Here is a 15,669-nt window from a genome sequence, read left to right as displayed (position 1 = left end):
AAAATATGTCAAACTGAGTTTCACTTGACTTTCTCAGGACATCTGCCAAAAGGCAGCGCAACAAAAACCCCCCAGCAATATCAATGATATTGTTTTCCTGATCCTACTGGAAATGTGTCTCCCTGTGGTAGAGAAGGATGTTTTCTGTATCACTTTATTTCTGTGAGAGAACAGTTCAGATCTGAATGGTCTTTATACACTAATACTTGTGACTGTCTTTCTTCTTATTAAAGGAGCCAGTACAGAAATTTATCAATAAAAAAGTAGTAATAGTTCTGTTGTGGATTAGTTAAGGTTGGTATTTGGATTTCATCACCATCTCAGTAGAAATTTCAATCTTGACATAAGATCACTTTGGGGAATAAAAAAAGTTTTTGTGGTTGTAAATTTATGCATGACTTGTTGATCCTCGGGTTGTTTCTGTGAGAGTCGATGTTAGAATACCTAAATTAGCCTCTGAAATATAGTTTAGAGATAATTGTATTTAAGAGAGGTATAGATCTGCTGACTGAAGTTCAGTACTAGCTCAATGTCTAGCTTCCAGGCCTAATAGTCAACTTGGAAAGATTATTTTGTGAACTAATGTTCTTTAGTAATACACTAAGTGTTTTATAGTGGAAGTCTGCTGATAATCTTTTATTTAACCTCAGGGCCAGACAATGTGTATGACTTTTATACACAGGATTAAAAATCCTAAACAATAGACTTACCTCATTGAAATGGTCCACCTCAAACATATTATTATAATGCTTAGGGTAGAATGAAAATAAATTTCATAACATCAAAACATATAAAAAATATTGTGTGAGTCTATGTAAAAAATCAGTTAAGAAAATTACGTTTATCATATATTTATCCTTTTGAATAAATGTGACAGAATTTGAAGAATTATTGAGATACATTAGTACTGCTTTTTGCCTGGAGTAATTTAGTGATTCAGAGAAAGGGATTTTCTTTTGAAACATTTTGTCACTTACATTGTCTAAATTTTTAATGTTTTAGATTATCTTTTTTTTTTTCCCACCATTATTGGGAAAACAAGTCAAGCGTTTCAACTTGGTATTTATATCTAGGAGTTTTAAACATTGTATGCTGTTAATGTGCTAAGACAACAAAATGAGCTGCCCTCCTGATTTTCCTCTTGTCATCTACAGCATTGGCAGGAATGCTGTAGCAAAGGAAGGTGCATCAGATCAGTGACCCTGTTCAGCAGATTCTTATTCAGCTGCACAAAATTATCTTCATCACTCAAGTATGCATTGCTGCAGCTTCTGACATTCTGTACTTTTTAGTCATTTGCTGTTGTCAAAATGATGTTACTGCAAAGTGCTGCTAATTTAGTTACTGTTCTTTAAAAACAACAGAACTTGACATTTTTGCAGATGGCAGGATGCTTTAAAAATATATCATTAAAATAAAGACTAACTTGGAATATTAGTATGTGGAGGATGGCAATAATTGAGTCATATAAAAAAAAAAAAAAGCCGTGGCTCACCTCAGAGAAATGGATTGTACAGTAAAGTATTTTTACAGCATTCTGTCATACCAGCAATAGAACTACTTAAGGGGACTATCATATACTGACATGGAGAGTTAATAAAATGCGTTCCTCTGTAGTAATAGTTTCGAAATAACTTTGATGTTATATTTTAATTATCAATATATAGTAATACTCTCTAGGGAGTTTTAGTGCAATAGATGAAATCCTGAATACGTTAACTATTTTGAAATGTCAGATATTTTTCAAATTTAAGACTTGTTTTAAAATTAAGTTCAACTACTTCATAGTGAGAGTTGAAGTTATTTCATGCTGGCTCCAAAGCAAAAATGGAGCTGAGCAGATAGAAAACCTGCCTTTAACTCTTACCTAAAAATATGATTTGAACTTCTTTATTCTGCAGAAAGATGGCTACCATGCAACTAGTTGAAAATTTTGCTATTATCAATTAAACAGCTTTTTATTTTCCAAAATGAAGTGTGTACATTTGGGATGTGATGTTTATCACCTTAGGGCTTTTGAGCTTGATCAGCCAAATTTGTTTGGTTTTGTTTAGAACAGAACAACACAACGGAACTTAGGTACAGTTTGCATGTCTGTATTTTGGTTTTTTCCTTCTTTTTAGTTGTCAAACTTATCAAAACAGGTAATACAAGAATTAAGTTATCAGAGACAAAGGAAACAAACATTTTTTAAAATAATTGGAAATTATATCCTTCTCCTTCAGCAGACATGAGGCAGTTCAGTTTTTACATGGTATGTTAGGAGTATGTCCAAGATGCTCATTTGTGAGCCTATCCTCTCTGTTGAAGGTTTTCTCAAGTGGCTTACTAATTAATATGAGTTATTATAATGTGGATGCTCAAGAGCTGAGAACTAACAGCAACTCAAAAACTGGCTCAGAATTGGCCACTGAAGCTGTAGCAACAGATTTTCTCTGATTTCAGAGAAACCAGAATCCATACCTGTACTTGTTTACTATGTTTCACGTGCCTCCCTTGCACTTGTTTATGTTCTTACTAATATAAGGTTGGGTATTTTTTATAATACATAGCTGTTTTCTCAAACTGTTACATATTCCAGCTGACACTTCTAAACTGAAGTTTGCAAGGAATAGTTCTTGCCTGTTAGTTCTTGGCTGCCAGCAGCCTTCCCTGTTTCCATGGGAACAAGAATCAGAGTGATCTTTGGAAAACAATGTAAGAGAAAGCTTTTTTAAAAGCATTATGTAAATCCTTGGGATTTTTTTTGTTGTTGTTTTTTTTTTTTTTTTAAACTGATCTGACAACAGATTTCATTAAAACAAAAGCTAAAATTGAACACTACTGCCCAAGGCAACTCCAAGTTTCTTAAGCACTGGACTTGTTCTTTACCATTTCTGCTTCAGAATATCCCAGGATCCCCATGGTACATTAACTACACACAGTTGATTGCAGTGATATGTTATCCATAGGATATGTTGTTTGCCTTTCCAAACGCATAATTTTTAAATTCTCTTACAGGCTAAAGAACATTAAACTTCTGACTTTAAAGCATGTGTATAAGGCTTTATCTGCATGAGAAAAGAGAAGTATTTGTCTATTAAAAAAAAAAGTGCTTGCCAACAGCTGTCTGGAGAAGTCTTTTGTGCTTAACATGTGACTTTGATTTCTGGTTTGTCAGAGCAAATCAGGACTCCTGTGAGGCCAATAAAGCCATTCTGGATTTTCAGTTGTCTAAAAGCAGTAATTTATTCCAGTGGGATAAACGTCTTTATAATGTGTACTGTGTCAGTGTTTGAATGCAAATCATTACTGGTCTGCAATTCCCTAAGTAGTCAAAAAGGTTCCTGAGTTCAGTCAAGTGGTACGTCAAGAATTTACATCAATGAAATGATTATGAAGTGTATACTAAATGGTAGAAAATCATAGTTTTTCAAACAGTACCTGCAGGTATAAACAACTATACAGAAACAGCATAGAAGATAATAAATTCAAAAGGGTAGTAACATACCATAGGATGGTTGTCACACTGGGTTGATGTCATTGCAGTGACCAACAGCTTAAACTGTACATTTAGTGTTGGAGCATAAAAATTATTTTAAAGGAAAATACATCCTTTGGACTCTCTATTAAAGACTTAAAGTACCATAGAGTATGATTTGTGGGGTTTTTGTTTGGGTGTTTTGTTTTTTGTAAATATAGATGAAAGATGTGTTCTTTTTCAACCAAAAAGATGCAGGAGGAAAAAGTATATAAAGTTATGCTTTATAGATAAGTGAAAGGTAAACTTCCCTCAGGAAGCTAACATCAAAAGGGGTGCTCTGAATTGTATTAAGACCCATAAAGACCTTAGAAGAGGCCATTGAAGCCATTCTATGCATATTGAATGAAGGTCTAAGCTTCTTGTTATTCCATTAATTTCAGATGAAGCAACCCATTGTAGCCAACATGAAATCTAGTGTAATGTTCTATGTGCTTCAGCTGTAGAAAAATGTCCCAAAAACTTGCACTTTGATCAGGGAGGCAGATCTGGTATTTACCAGTGTAAGGCTAATAATGATGTTTACATTCAAGACTAGAGGAATTGAGTTACATGGTAAGCTAAGCCTAATAGACTGGGCAAACAAAGGAGCCTTATTATAATATGCCATTAAATCAAATCTTATACTGTTTATCATCATGCCTTTAGATATCAATGTTTCTTTTTGCAGTGTAGCTACATTTCTCAATAATGGGACTTCTGAATGGGTCAGTTTTTATTGCAGGTGTAACTGAATGGTGAAAGTGTATTTCTTTGTTTCATGTAGCTTCCTCCAGCTTTGCGATGCAACTTGAAAAGGAGAATCATTGGGAGATTCAAGAAATCCCTTCAGTCAGCAGAGCAATCCTTTAAACTGAAATGAGAAATCAGAAATGTGTGGCCCACCATTTACTACTTGTGGTCAAGTTTGTCTCTCTATTCAATCATACTTTTGATATTAATATCACAAAAATATAAATGCAAGAGTCCATTTTCAAAAGGAAATATTTAGAATGTTTTCTAGCTGTCCTATATTTGCTAAATATGGAGTCTTCTTAAGTAAGAAGTTTCTGCAGGTTGGTTTCAAGTTTGTATCTTGTCATTAGAACTCTTTGTGTAAATATAAAGGACCTGCTAGCTCCTAATACACAAAACCAGACCTCATCTCATCAGAGCTCAAAAAGACAAGAGGAAGGGCAATGTAAATAGAGGTTATGTTAGCTCTTCTTGATAAGTTAACAGTTCCTTAATATTTTTCATGTTTTGTACTCTACTCCTACTCTACTGTACTCCTACTCTAAGAAAGCAGTGTCCCAGAGTATCTTGAATATAAGTCTTGTCTTGTTGTTGCACAGTGTCAGCAACATTTTAGTGTCATCAGTTTAAAAGTACTGCAGATTTGTAAGAATGGCCTGACTGAAGAAGTATGCTTGAGTGTTTTCCAGTGGCATGCTGGATGCTCTCCAACAGAGAAAGATCTAATGACTAATGGCAGAATTTCCAAATGTTGCTTCAAAATCTCCTGAGAGGACTGTAATCAGCAAAGGATTTGAAATTTACTTCCTTGGCATCTGTGTACTGTGGGAGACTGAAGTTAAGATATTTCATTTATGAATTGATGATGAAGCAGTTTTTAGATATATTATTGTACGTAAAATTCGATGACTAAGGTGACTTATTCACGTAATTCTCCTCTGTAACTTGATTATTAGCCACTTCCACTGAATTATGGAATCTTGTGTCATTGTTTGCTACAAAACAGACTGACTTCAAACATCAGATCCTTCCTTTGCTTTTGCCCCCAACAGTAATAATCAACCTGAGGTGCTAAAACTTCCTGGAAGGTGGCACATTGGTAGTACATTAGAAAGGTAGTTAAAGATGTCTCTTTCTGAGCTATCAGTTTCATGCTGTCTTGTAAATTAAGTTGGGATTTACATAAAATATTCTGTATTTCAGTCATAACATTAAATCTAAGAAATACCTGCTCATTTTGTATAGAGTTGATGTTTTCAGAAAAGGATGCCCAAAAATATGGTGAGAAAAAGGAAGTGTTTATTATAAAATTTACCTAAATTTTAGGTGTTCAGAAATAAAGGAAGTTTTTTGTAAATGTTATCAACTGTAAAATTGTGTTAGCTTCAAAACCATTGGATTTAAACCTGTAGAAAAGGGAAGAAATACTTTGTTTAAAAAGTAAATGGTAATGTAAATTGAAAATGTTTGAGACATTGAATGCAATTTTGGGCATTCTACCTTGAAGGAAATATTATTTGGAGGTAATGGCAGGAACTTGAATAGAGAAAAGAATGAGGTTGAACTCTTACAGCAAATTTTGTTATAAGGTTGTATAATTTCTGTAAATAAAAATTAAAAATAATGGGTTTTAAACTAAATTAGAAAACCTAATAAGAATTGCAGACAAAAAGATTCCTCCATGGATCAGTAGTGGGGTAAAGGTCTTTCAACAATAGAGATTATTCTGTTTCTGTGACTGTAAAAGTGTTGTCATGCTGCAGAAATGCATAGCTGGGATTTCTCTCCTGTACACCAAGGTGGTCCTGTCAGAGTTGTTACCAGTGGATATTTTCAAAACCAGATGTTTTTCAGTTTATTGTCAGTATCATAATCAAGTAGCTGAATTAACATTCAGATTTCAAAAGTGCTGGGATCCCTCTAATGGGAATTATACTACTTGAATATCGGCTAACAATTTCACTTGAAGCCACAGTTTTAAAAAGCAGCACCAGCTGCTTCTCTCACAGGTTCAAGAGAATTCACACAAATGTATAGTTTGTGACATTTCATTCAGAAAATCTGAAGAATTCAGTGCTTTATACTAAATGCAGCTTGCAATGTTCAGTGTTTCTGGAGACAAAAGGGTAGGATAAGGATAAAAGGTTCGTAATTATGCTCACCACTTTTTCATTAATCTAAGAAGTACTGAAATTTCTTTTGACTTCTGATGACACTGGAAAGCATAAGAAAGTGTAAACTGCCTCCTAGAAGTCTGAAGTTTTGGCAAATGGGAAGGATGGACTTTTCAAATGTCTTTATTTTTTTGGTCTCTTTTTTTCTTCCCTAGATCCTGCAAAGTTCTCCTGAATTGACTGAACCCAATATTTTCACAGCAGATGAGGTGCATCTTTCTTCAGGTGGAAATATGTTGCTTCCAGATGATAGAGAAGGTAAGCAAAGCATCATAAACTTCTGTAGTGGCATATATATTTCTAATAAAGTATGTGGTATCAAAGCAGAAGGAATTGCTGCTCCAAGATCAGTCTTTAAAGACAATCAGACCACACTGATTTTCTGGAGGATTTGTTTGATTTTGCTTTGGGGTTGCTGGTTGGTTGGGTTTTGTTTTGTTTAGTTTTGTTTAATTACTGGTAAGATATACATTCAGCAGTGCTGGAACTTTCTACTGATTGAAGAGAGGACACTTTGAAATTATAGAATTAAAGAAATATCAAAGATGCAAATAATATATGGTTAATCCATGAAAATTAATAGAAATGTTTGTAACTGAAAGCGTCATACTTAGGATTTACCTGTCCTTAAATATGATTTTTAAGCCAACTCTGTTTAAATCCTTATGTTGTTCTTTTGTCAAGGTTGAAACAGTTGTAATGGGTTGATTTAATTACATAGTTAGATCAAACATATGAACTTGAGGAGGGATACGCACACACACACATATATGTATATATACTTTAGAAAATATATCAATAGAAAATATATCAATATATGTGTCACTTCTACTTTGGGCTGGTGATACTCAGGAAGACAATTATACACCATGTATAATCAAACCTGCCAGCTGTGGCATCACCTGGGGTTGGAAAATACAGTTCCTGGTTCAGAGACTTTTTTCATCATGTGCTTTTTTGGGCAATGGGCATAAGGGAAACATGCAGCCTGTATTTTGGTAATTGTGCCATTTACATCCTTCTAAATACAGAAAAAAACATGTTACAATCCATGAACTAGAGGACAGAGTAATATTAAAATCTGTGGTGCCAGAAAAAAAGAGTGAAAAACTTTCGTTTTGATGGCCTTTGTGTTGAAAATAGCATATCTGTTCCACAGCTTTTTGCAAAAGCCAAAATTAATACTAGGTGTCAAGGGTGATGTTTGAGTAGGAAATGAGTCTCTAACAGTCACTTTAAATATGAGCATTATTTTGTTCCTGGAGACAATAATGCAATTTGTTGAGATGGTCATTACCTGTAATTTTTGAATCTCTTAACCTGCAGACAATACTTTTGTCCTCCCAAATTGCTGCTGGCTGTGTGCCCTTTCCACTGTAAATTTCCACTGTACGTGGGGAAAAAATAAGAAAGTTGCATTTCTGAGTTCTGTTACATTAAGTATTTGCATTATTTTTCATTGGTTAGCATACTTCCATAATGTGTGTATGTCGAACATTCATATCATGTCATAAAACGACCCCACATTTCAGGAGTCACTGTGCTCAGTGGGAGTTAGTGATCATGAAGCATCTGTCTTGTCATCATGTTTGAAGTGGAATTGCTAAGTAACTGATAAGGGAGCATAAATGCCAAATTCAGTAGTATAACATTACTTGCCTTTTAGGCATTCTTGGCACTTCTGGCATGGCAGAAGGGATGACATATGAGCAGTTGGAGGTAAGCTGCATATTTACCTGTACAGATTCTTTTATCACTCTTAATGAACATATTTCACTGAAATTAAGTTACGTTTTAGACTCTAATTGAAGAGGTTCTAGAGGAACAGGCCAGTCTAGTCACTTTAAAAACAAAAGGTTAATTATGATGTGCTAAAGCCAAATGTATCGTCTTCCTGTTTATATGACTGCAGTTCACTTTAAACTTACTCCAGTATGTGGTTTATTACAATACATGGATGCATGGACTGGAAGAAATGTATGAGGGGCATCTTAACTAATCTAAGCAGGGGGTTTTTTTGCCACATCTGCTTTTTTCATTCAGATGAGAGAGTCATACAAGTGTGGTGGCAATTTCCTCACATTTTTTTCCCACATAAGCTCACATCTAAACAAAAGGTTAATTACATAAAAGTATATTTTATTTTAACACTCTGCCATTACAGGGTTTAAAGGATAAAGCTGATATACCTAGCAAAATATTGGAATACAGCACAAGAGCCAATATAAGTGTTTGCTAGCACTAAAGTGCAGGGGATGAAAAAAAAAGTGATAGTCTTTGAAACTAGGCAAATGCTTTCTCCTCAAGATGGTATATCTTTCCTGCAGGAAAATTTTGACACAAGAAAGAAAACATATTAACTATATATTGTCTCATATATTTCACCTGATATCCTACTATTTGTCATCTCAAATATTCTTCAATGCAAAAAAAACCATTAACTACTTCAATCAAGTAAGGCTGTTCTTGTCTTTACATTAATCACCACATTAAAGGCTGGGAGACTGCAGTTAGGTTTTCTAAAACAAACAAATAAATAAACATAAACCCTTCCCACCCCTTGTCCTTCCTATTATGAGTATTAAGAGGTTTTAGGAATTTATAGTTCTGGGTGTCTCAGCAGTATTTTTCAGTTATTTTTTATCTCTGTGAAGTTTTTGGTATGATTCAAGCTTGAAAAATTTCTTATGGTAGTCTGAATATTTCTATAGGCTACTCATTAAATTGGTATTTCAGCTTGCAAGTGTCTTGCAGCTCAAAGTATTGAAAATTATGATTTAACACTCACAAAATAAAATAATGGTTCAATCTTTAAACCTTCAGGGTTTACTTGAATTATGTTTACAGATTGCTTTTTCATCCATGAGGTCTAAAACCTTCTTTATAAATGTTTTCAAGTATTTTAAAATTTTTGCCCAACTGACAAGCTCCCAAGATTTGATGCTGTAGAAAAAGTATCGCACAGCTTGTGAGAAAAAAAAAAAAAAAAGAAAAAGACATCAAGGTATACCAAGTCCTATTATAAATATACAAATATGTTGTAGTTTTATAGTCATTTATCTCACAAACAGAATAGTAAAAAGTGTCTCACTTTAATTAAGTGTAACGAAGGAGGTGAATATGCCGAATATGGACTTCAGTGGTTTTTGGTTTTTTTTTACAAGAACTACTACAGAGATAAGGAATCTATTAAAGGAAATCAGAATCATAGTGTATCTCATAGTATTTTGAAAGGGCATGTAAGGATTGAGTCCAACTCCCTGCTTCTCATAGGACTTCTTAAATTTAAGCCATATGACCTAGAGCATCATCCAGATACTCCTTGAACTTAGACAGGCTTGGTGCTGTGATCACTTGTCTGGGGAGACAGTTCCAGTGAGGAACCTTTTCCTCATGGCCGATCTGAACTTCCCTTAGCACAACTTCATTTCATTCCCTTGTGTCCTATTGCTGTAAATGTAATTGCTGAAATGTAGAGCATACTTCAATATTGCAGGCACATATGCTGGTACTTTCAACATATGAGTGCCACAGAAATGCACATGGGACTAACAGCACTGAAAGAATTGTCTTTTTTTTCCCTGATTTATTCAGAACTTTTTTCTGCTCTGCTGGAATTCCTTAGAGAGTAGCTGTTCTGCAGAAAACTTAAGATTCTAAATATTTTAAAATGTTATTTTAAGGGAGGCATAAAAAATGATTCTTCATAGCTACATGGGATGACAGTGTAGCATAAGGAATTCTTGATCCTGTAGAAGGAAACGGGTGAAAGAGCAAGTGGTACATTTTAACATGTATGTAAGGTCTGGAGAAGGCCAGGAACATTCATCCTTAATCACATTGGTGAATGTGCTATGTCTTTGATTTTCACAGGAGCACAGGAAAATTGAAAAGTGCATTTTGTTTCTCCTGAGTCACACAGTTTTTTTAGCAGGACTTGCAGTATGTTATCCACAATCAGTGCTGATCTGTGGTTTTTTTTGTGGGATTTGTAGCAAGGACAAAATTGATGTTGGAGTGAATTTTGGAGGAATGGAGTGAAATCTCCTCATAGGTGTGAATCACCTTAGAAGCTAAGATGTATGTTGTTTAGATTTGATTGGTTTGGGGTTTTTTTAATTGCTTAGATTTGTTAACAGTGTGCATATAAAACCATTGCAGATTTTGCCCAACTCCACTGCATGCGTGTCACTACAGCATGTCCTGGCTTTAGCTGGCAGATACAAGACAGTTGTACTGCAACCCTATTGTTGGTTTCACACCAGCAACTTGTTTTTTCACTATGCTTTTTTGTGGTGGATTGACTGTGGCTGAATGCCAGATCCCCACCACAGCTGCTCTTTCACTCCCCTCTACAACTGGGCAGGGGAGAGAAAATATAACAAAAGATTCATGAATTGAGATAAGGACAGGGAGAGACATCACTCACCAATTCCTGTCACAGGCAGAACAGACTCGACTTGGGGATATTAGCTGAATTTATTAGCGATCAGAATCAGAGCAGGATAAGAAGAAGTAAACCAAATCTTAAAATTACCTCCCCCACACCCCTCTCTCCTTCCTGGGCTTTACGTCCTCCCCCAAAGTGGTGCAGAGAGACAGGGAATGGAGGTTGCAGTCAATTCATCACAGGTTGTTCCTGTCACTGTTCAGGGAGAAGAGTCCTTCCCCTGCTCCACTGTAGGGCTGCTCCCACAGGGGACAGTTCTCTGCAAACTTCTCCAGCCTGAGGGCTTCCCATGGGATACAGTTCATGAGCTGTGCCAACATGGGTTACTTTTCCACGGGGTGCAGTCCTTCAAGAACAGTCTGCTCCAGTGTGGGTTCCCCACAGGGTCAAAAGTCCTTCCAGGAAACCTGCTCCAGTGTGGGCTCCTCTCTCCATGGGTCTGCAGATCCCTGCCAGGAGCCTGGTACAGCACAGGCCTCCCATGGGTTCACAGCCTCCTCTCAGGCATTCACCTCTCCAGTGTGGGTCTCCCTCATGGGCTACAAAGGGATCTCTCACTCCCATGGACTTCCGTGGGCTGCAGGGGCACATCTGCCTCACCTTGGGCTGCACCATGGGCTGCAGGGGAATCTCTGCTTCACGCCTGGAGCACCTCCTGCCCCTCCTTCTGCACTGACCTTGGTGTCGTTCTTCTGCGCTGACCTTGGAGTTGTTGACATATTCCTCTCACCCTGCTCTTCTCTGAGCACAACTAAATCTGAACAATAACTTTTTTACCTTCTAAATCTGGTATCACAGAGGCATTATCACCATTTCTGATTGGCTCAGCCTTGGCCAACAGCAGTCCTGGAGCTGGTGGGCATTGGCTCTGTCAGACATGGGGGAATCTTCTGGCAGTTTCTCACAGAAGCCACTCCTGTAGCCCTCCACTACCAAAATCTGCCCATGCAAATCAGTTTGAATACTACTATTTGCTGTTATGCATAATTATATTTGGTTCCCCTGTCACAATTAATTGTTTCCCAGACAAGATTTTACTCCCAAATAACATATTTTTTCCTCCAGAAAACTGACATACCATACTTTAGCCTTGGCTGTCAAAAACATGTCTATATTTCCAGAGAACTTGCCATGTTTTCTGAAGCGTGGTCTGCTCAGTGCCATTCAGAGCCTTCAGAACTTAATAAATTTTTTTTTTTTTTTTCTGCTCACAGTCTCTCCAAATAGCCAGAGCCCAGTTTTGATAGCTGTCCAGTATTGAATGATTCATTTGGCTAGCAGATACGAATCATTAGGTTTCACCTCAAACTCTCCAAACAACATATGCAAGCTAGAAGAACAAATCAGTTTCCTGAGCTGTGCTGCAAGTCACTTATCGGTGTCCACCATTTCCTGGTTTTATTCCATCACACAGTAATTGGTTTGCAGCCTTCACAGCAACATCCCATCAGCCATTCTTGCCTAAAGCTGTTTTGAGCCTGGCTCTATGTCCTCTCTTTTACATACTGTGAGACATTTCAGAAGCAACTGCAAATTTTCCAGCAGAACCTCAATCCATCCTGTGGCTTTCCTGCAATTCCTCTCTTAGAAAAGTGTTCACAGAAGAGCTTTAGAAAAAAGTACTTAGAGTAGTGAATATCCGTATCTTGTTTGCTTTAGCAACATATAGGGATAGCAATACTATTTTTAAACTTATGTTAAGAGCTTTTAGTTTAGACTGGGTTTTTAATTTTCTAAGTTATAATGATGCAGCATGTGTGGGTCTTTCCCAGTGGAAACAGAATGACAGTGCTTCTAGCAGGAAACAAATTGCCTTCCTTTCAGCTCATAATATGTTTCTAGCTTGTCTAGTAGAAATGAGAAGGAAAAGAACTTCCAAGGGCTCAAAAGTCCTTAGAAGGCACATAAAAACACCACGAACTTGATTTGTGAAATTGCAAATGTATAAAGATATTTTCAATTTTAGGGCCAAATTTCTTCATGTTTTCTGACCAAGTTGACATTGATATTATCCATGCCATATATTGTAAGGCTACAAGGTGATGAACTGGGATGTGTGCTATGGCTAAAAGGACTATTAAATGCAGAATAATCAGCTAGATAACATAATAATGCAACATCCTACAGCACTGTGGAACACGTTTCATAGAGAAAATTCTGAAAACATGTTGTATTTATTTTTTGGTTTGGGGAAATTTATATGCATTGTCTTTCTCTCCCATCACTGTTGCCCTTTGCTGTACCCTTCTGAAATTCTAAGAATATAAGATGAGAAACCAAACCTTAAGTGAGGTGATGACATGAAAATTGTAGTAGGGCAATAAACTGTATAAAGAGTTAAAAATAATTCAAGCAACTTGATTGGGTGATGAGAGAAACATGGATTCTTTAGAAATGGACAGCATCTTAAGAATAATGTCATGCTGCTTTTTTCCCCCTATTTTCATTATAGTAGTAATTACTATCTCAATACCAGTCATTTCATGGGGATTAATGACCAGCTGAGCATAATGATCCTCAGCTTTATCCTGAATAATCAACTTGTGCCCATTTATCACTAATCTCCTGAAATTACTCAGCACTCCAATTGTATTACTTATTTATACAGAAATTTGGTAAACATGCATAAAAAGACCCTGTAATGTTTCCAAATTATTCCGTTCACATCCATTGTGCCACTTTTTCTCTTTTCCACCCTCTGATATAATATTATACTGCACAAGGGGCAAGCTCCTTATTTGTGAGGCTATTTATGAATAAGGCAGTGAATACCAGTTTCAAAATTTCATCCTGCTTTTTTATGTTAAAGTACACATGTAATACCCAAATTCGTGCAGAAATCTATTTTAAATAAATTGCTCAAAGAGACCTAATCCAAGCATAAACTCAGTTATGGGAAAAATGCAGTGGTCAGAGACAGGAGATGTGTTCAGCTGAGTGCTCTGTTGTGGTTTCTCTCCCAGGGGAAACCTCAACACCACACAACCACTTGCTCACTCCCCTGCAGTGGGAAAGGTGAGAGAATGGGAAGAATAGAAGTGAAAAAGCTCTTGGCTGTGGATAAAGACAGTTTAATAGGTAAAGCAGAATCTGTACCTGTAAGCAATGCAAAAGAAAGAATTCATTCTCTGCTTCCCAGTGCGAGGCAGCCTTAGCCATTTCCAGGAAAGCAGGACTCCATCACATCTCACAATTGCTTGGGAAGACAAGTGCCATAACTCCAAATATAGTACCCTGCCCTTCCTCTCTTCTTTCCTTCAGCTTTTATTGCAGAACATGGTGCCACGTGGTGTGGGACATCCCTTTGATCAGTGGGGGTCAGCTGTCCTGGCTGTGTCCTTTCCCAGCTTCTTGTGCACTCCCAGCCTAGGCACCAGTGGGGTGGTGAGAGATGCAAAAGAGGCCCTGGTGCTGTGTAATTGCTGTTTGTCAATAACTAAAACACTGGGATGTTGTCAACACTTTTTTCAGCACAAATCCAAAACATAGCAGTATGCAAATTACTGTGAAAAAATTTAACTCTAACCCAGCCAAAAGCATACATGCTCAAATGACCACGTCTATTTGTGAGGAATGCTTCAACATTTGTTTTGTAGGAAGAAAAATGTTTGCAGTACAAATAAGACTAGAAGGAAAAGGGCTTCACAACCAAATGCATATATTGATATGTTGTCACATATAATTTCTTAACTTTCTTTGGTGGAATTTATTCCATTGTTATTGAAATTTTAGAAATAGAGAAGCAACTAATTATATCATTAGAAAGAGCTATTTCATGATGAGCAAAACTGTCAAGTCTCCTCTAATGATAGCTGTCCATTTTTAACTACTCAAAGAATATCTCAAGGTATTATCCCCAGAAGGATTATATAGCTCAGGAATGACAGAAAATTCGAACTCTGCCTGTTTGAGGCAGCCCTCATTTGTATTTGGTCTATGGTCCATAATCTGAAAATAGAAATGCATTAGTGGAGCTTTTTCTGCCTGCAAATTTTTACCATGTCAATCAATATAATGTGCCTCTTTAATTCTGTTAGATGGCTAAAGGATTCAAATTTGTACTTCATTTAGTTAATGTTTTTTTAATGTTCTAGACCGTACCGAACTAGACAATAGATGACAGTACACAACTCCAACACTCCTGGAATCTAAAGCAGATATTTGACTTGGTGATATCTAGGTGATTTAAGACATTCTACTCCTTTTTATTTTCACCTGGAACCATTTCCACTAATGTCGCCGGTATATGTTAATTGTTTTCTTCTTCCAAATGGTTATCAGTGTAGATTCCTAGTTCTCACATATACAAAAGATTGTTTTGGCCAGCAAGTCATACCAGCATTCTGCTGAATTGTACTTCTCCCCAAGGAGGTAAAAAAGTTTGCCAAAGCACAGAAATACTTCTTACTATTATTATTTTTATTATTATTACTATCATAATCATCATCACTACTAAGCATTCATGGCTGCAACAGTCTTTCATTTATCCCCCTGCAGTTCTGATGGCTGCCAGCTGAGGGTCTGTGTGGCACTGTAAGTTTCCAGTCTATGTCCACAGACCAGCATTCACTTCACCTTTTGAGTCAGCTGTCCTTCCACGAAGAGGCAGTATTGGCCTGTCTTTTCTAACTCACAGATCCTACAGAAATTAAAAGCAACATGAAAACTGGGTGTAGCAATCGATCCTAGCTTTCATTTCACCCAGCTCCTGGGGTTAGACAGTGACTAATATTTGTCGCATTGATGAATAATAGAGTTCCAATGACAAACATTTGGCCATGAGGTGGATT

The 15,669-nt window shown here is 36.6% G+C and overlaps 1 protein-coding gene across 1 annotated transcript in view; it reads left to right on the top strand.

Annotated features, from left to right (window-relative positions):
- The window catches only part of NEK10 (NIMA related kinase 10), an 84,994-nt gene extending 76,704 nt beyond the window's left edge, over positions 1-8,290 (top strand). The window contains 5 exon segments of the mRNA XM_042779014.1: positions 1,155-1,252; positions 4,287-4,394; positions 6,585-6,687; positions 8,096-8,148; positions 8,228-8,290. Coding sequence (XP_042634948.1) covers positions 1,155-1,252; positions 4,287-4,394; positions 6,585-6,687; positions 8,096-8,148; positions 8,228-8,290 — 425 coding nt within the window.
- The last annotated feature ends 7,379 nt before the right edge of the window (positions 8,291-15,669 follow it).

Source organism: Catharus ustulatus, chromosome 1, assembly GCF_009819885.2.
Source record: "Catharus ustulatus isolate bCatUst1 chromosome 1, bCatUst1.pri.v2, whole genome shotgun sequence".
NCBI lineage: Eukaryota > Metazoa > Chordata > Aves > Passeriformes > Turdidae > Catharus > Catharus ustulatus.
This window is presented reverse-complemented; position numbering and strand designations above follow the sequence as displayed.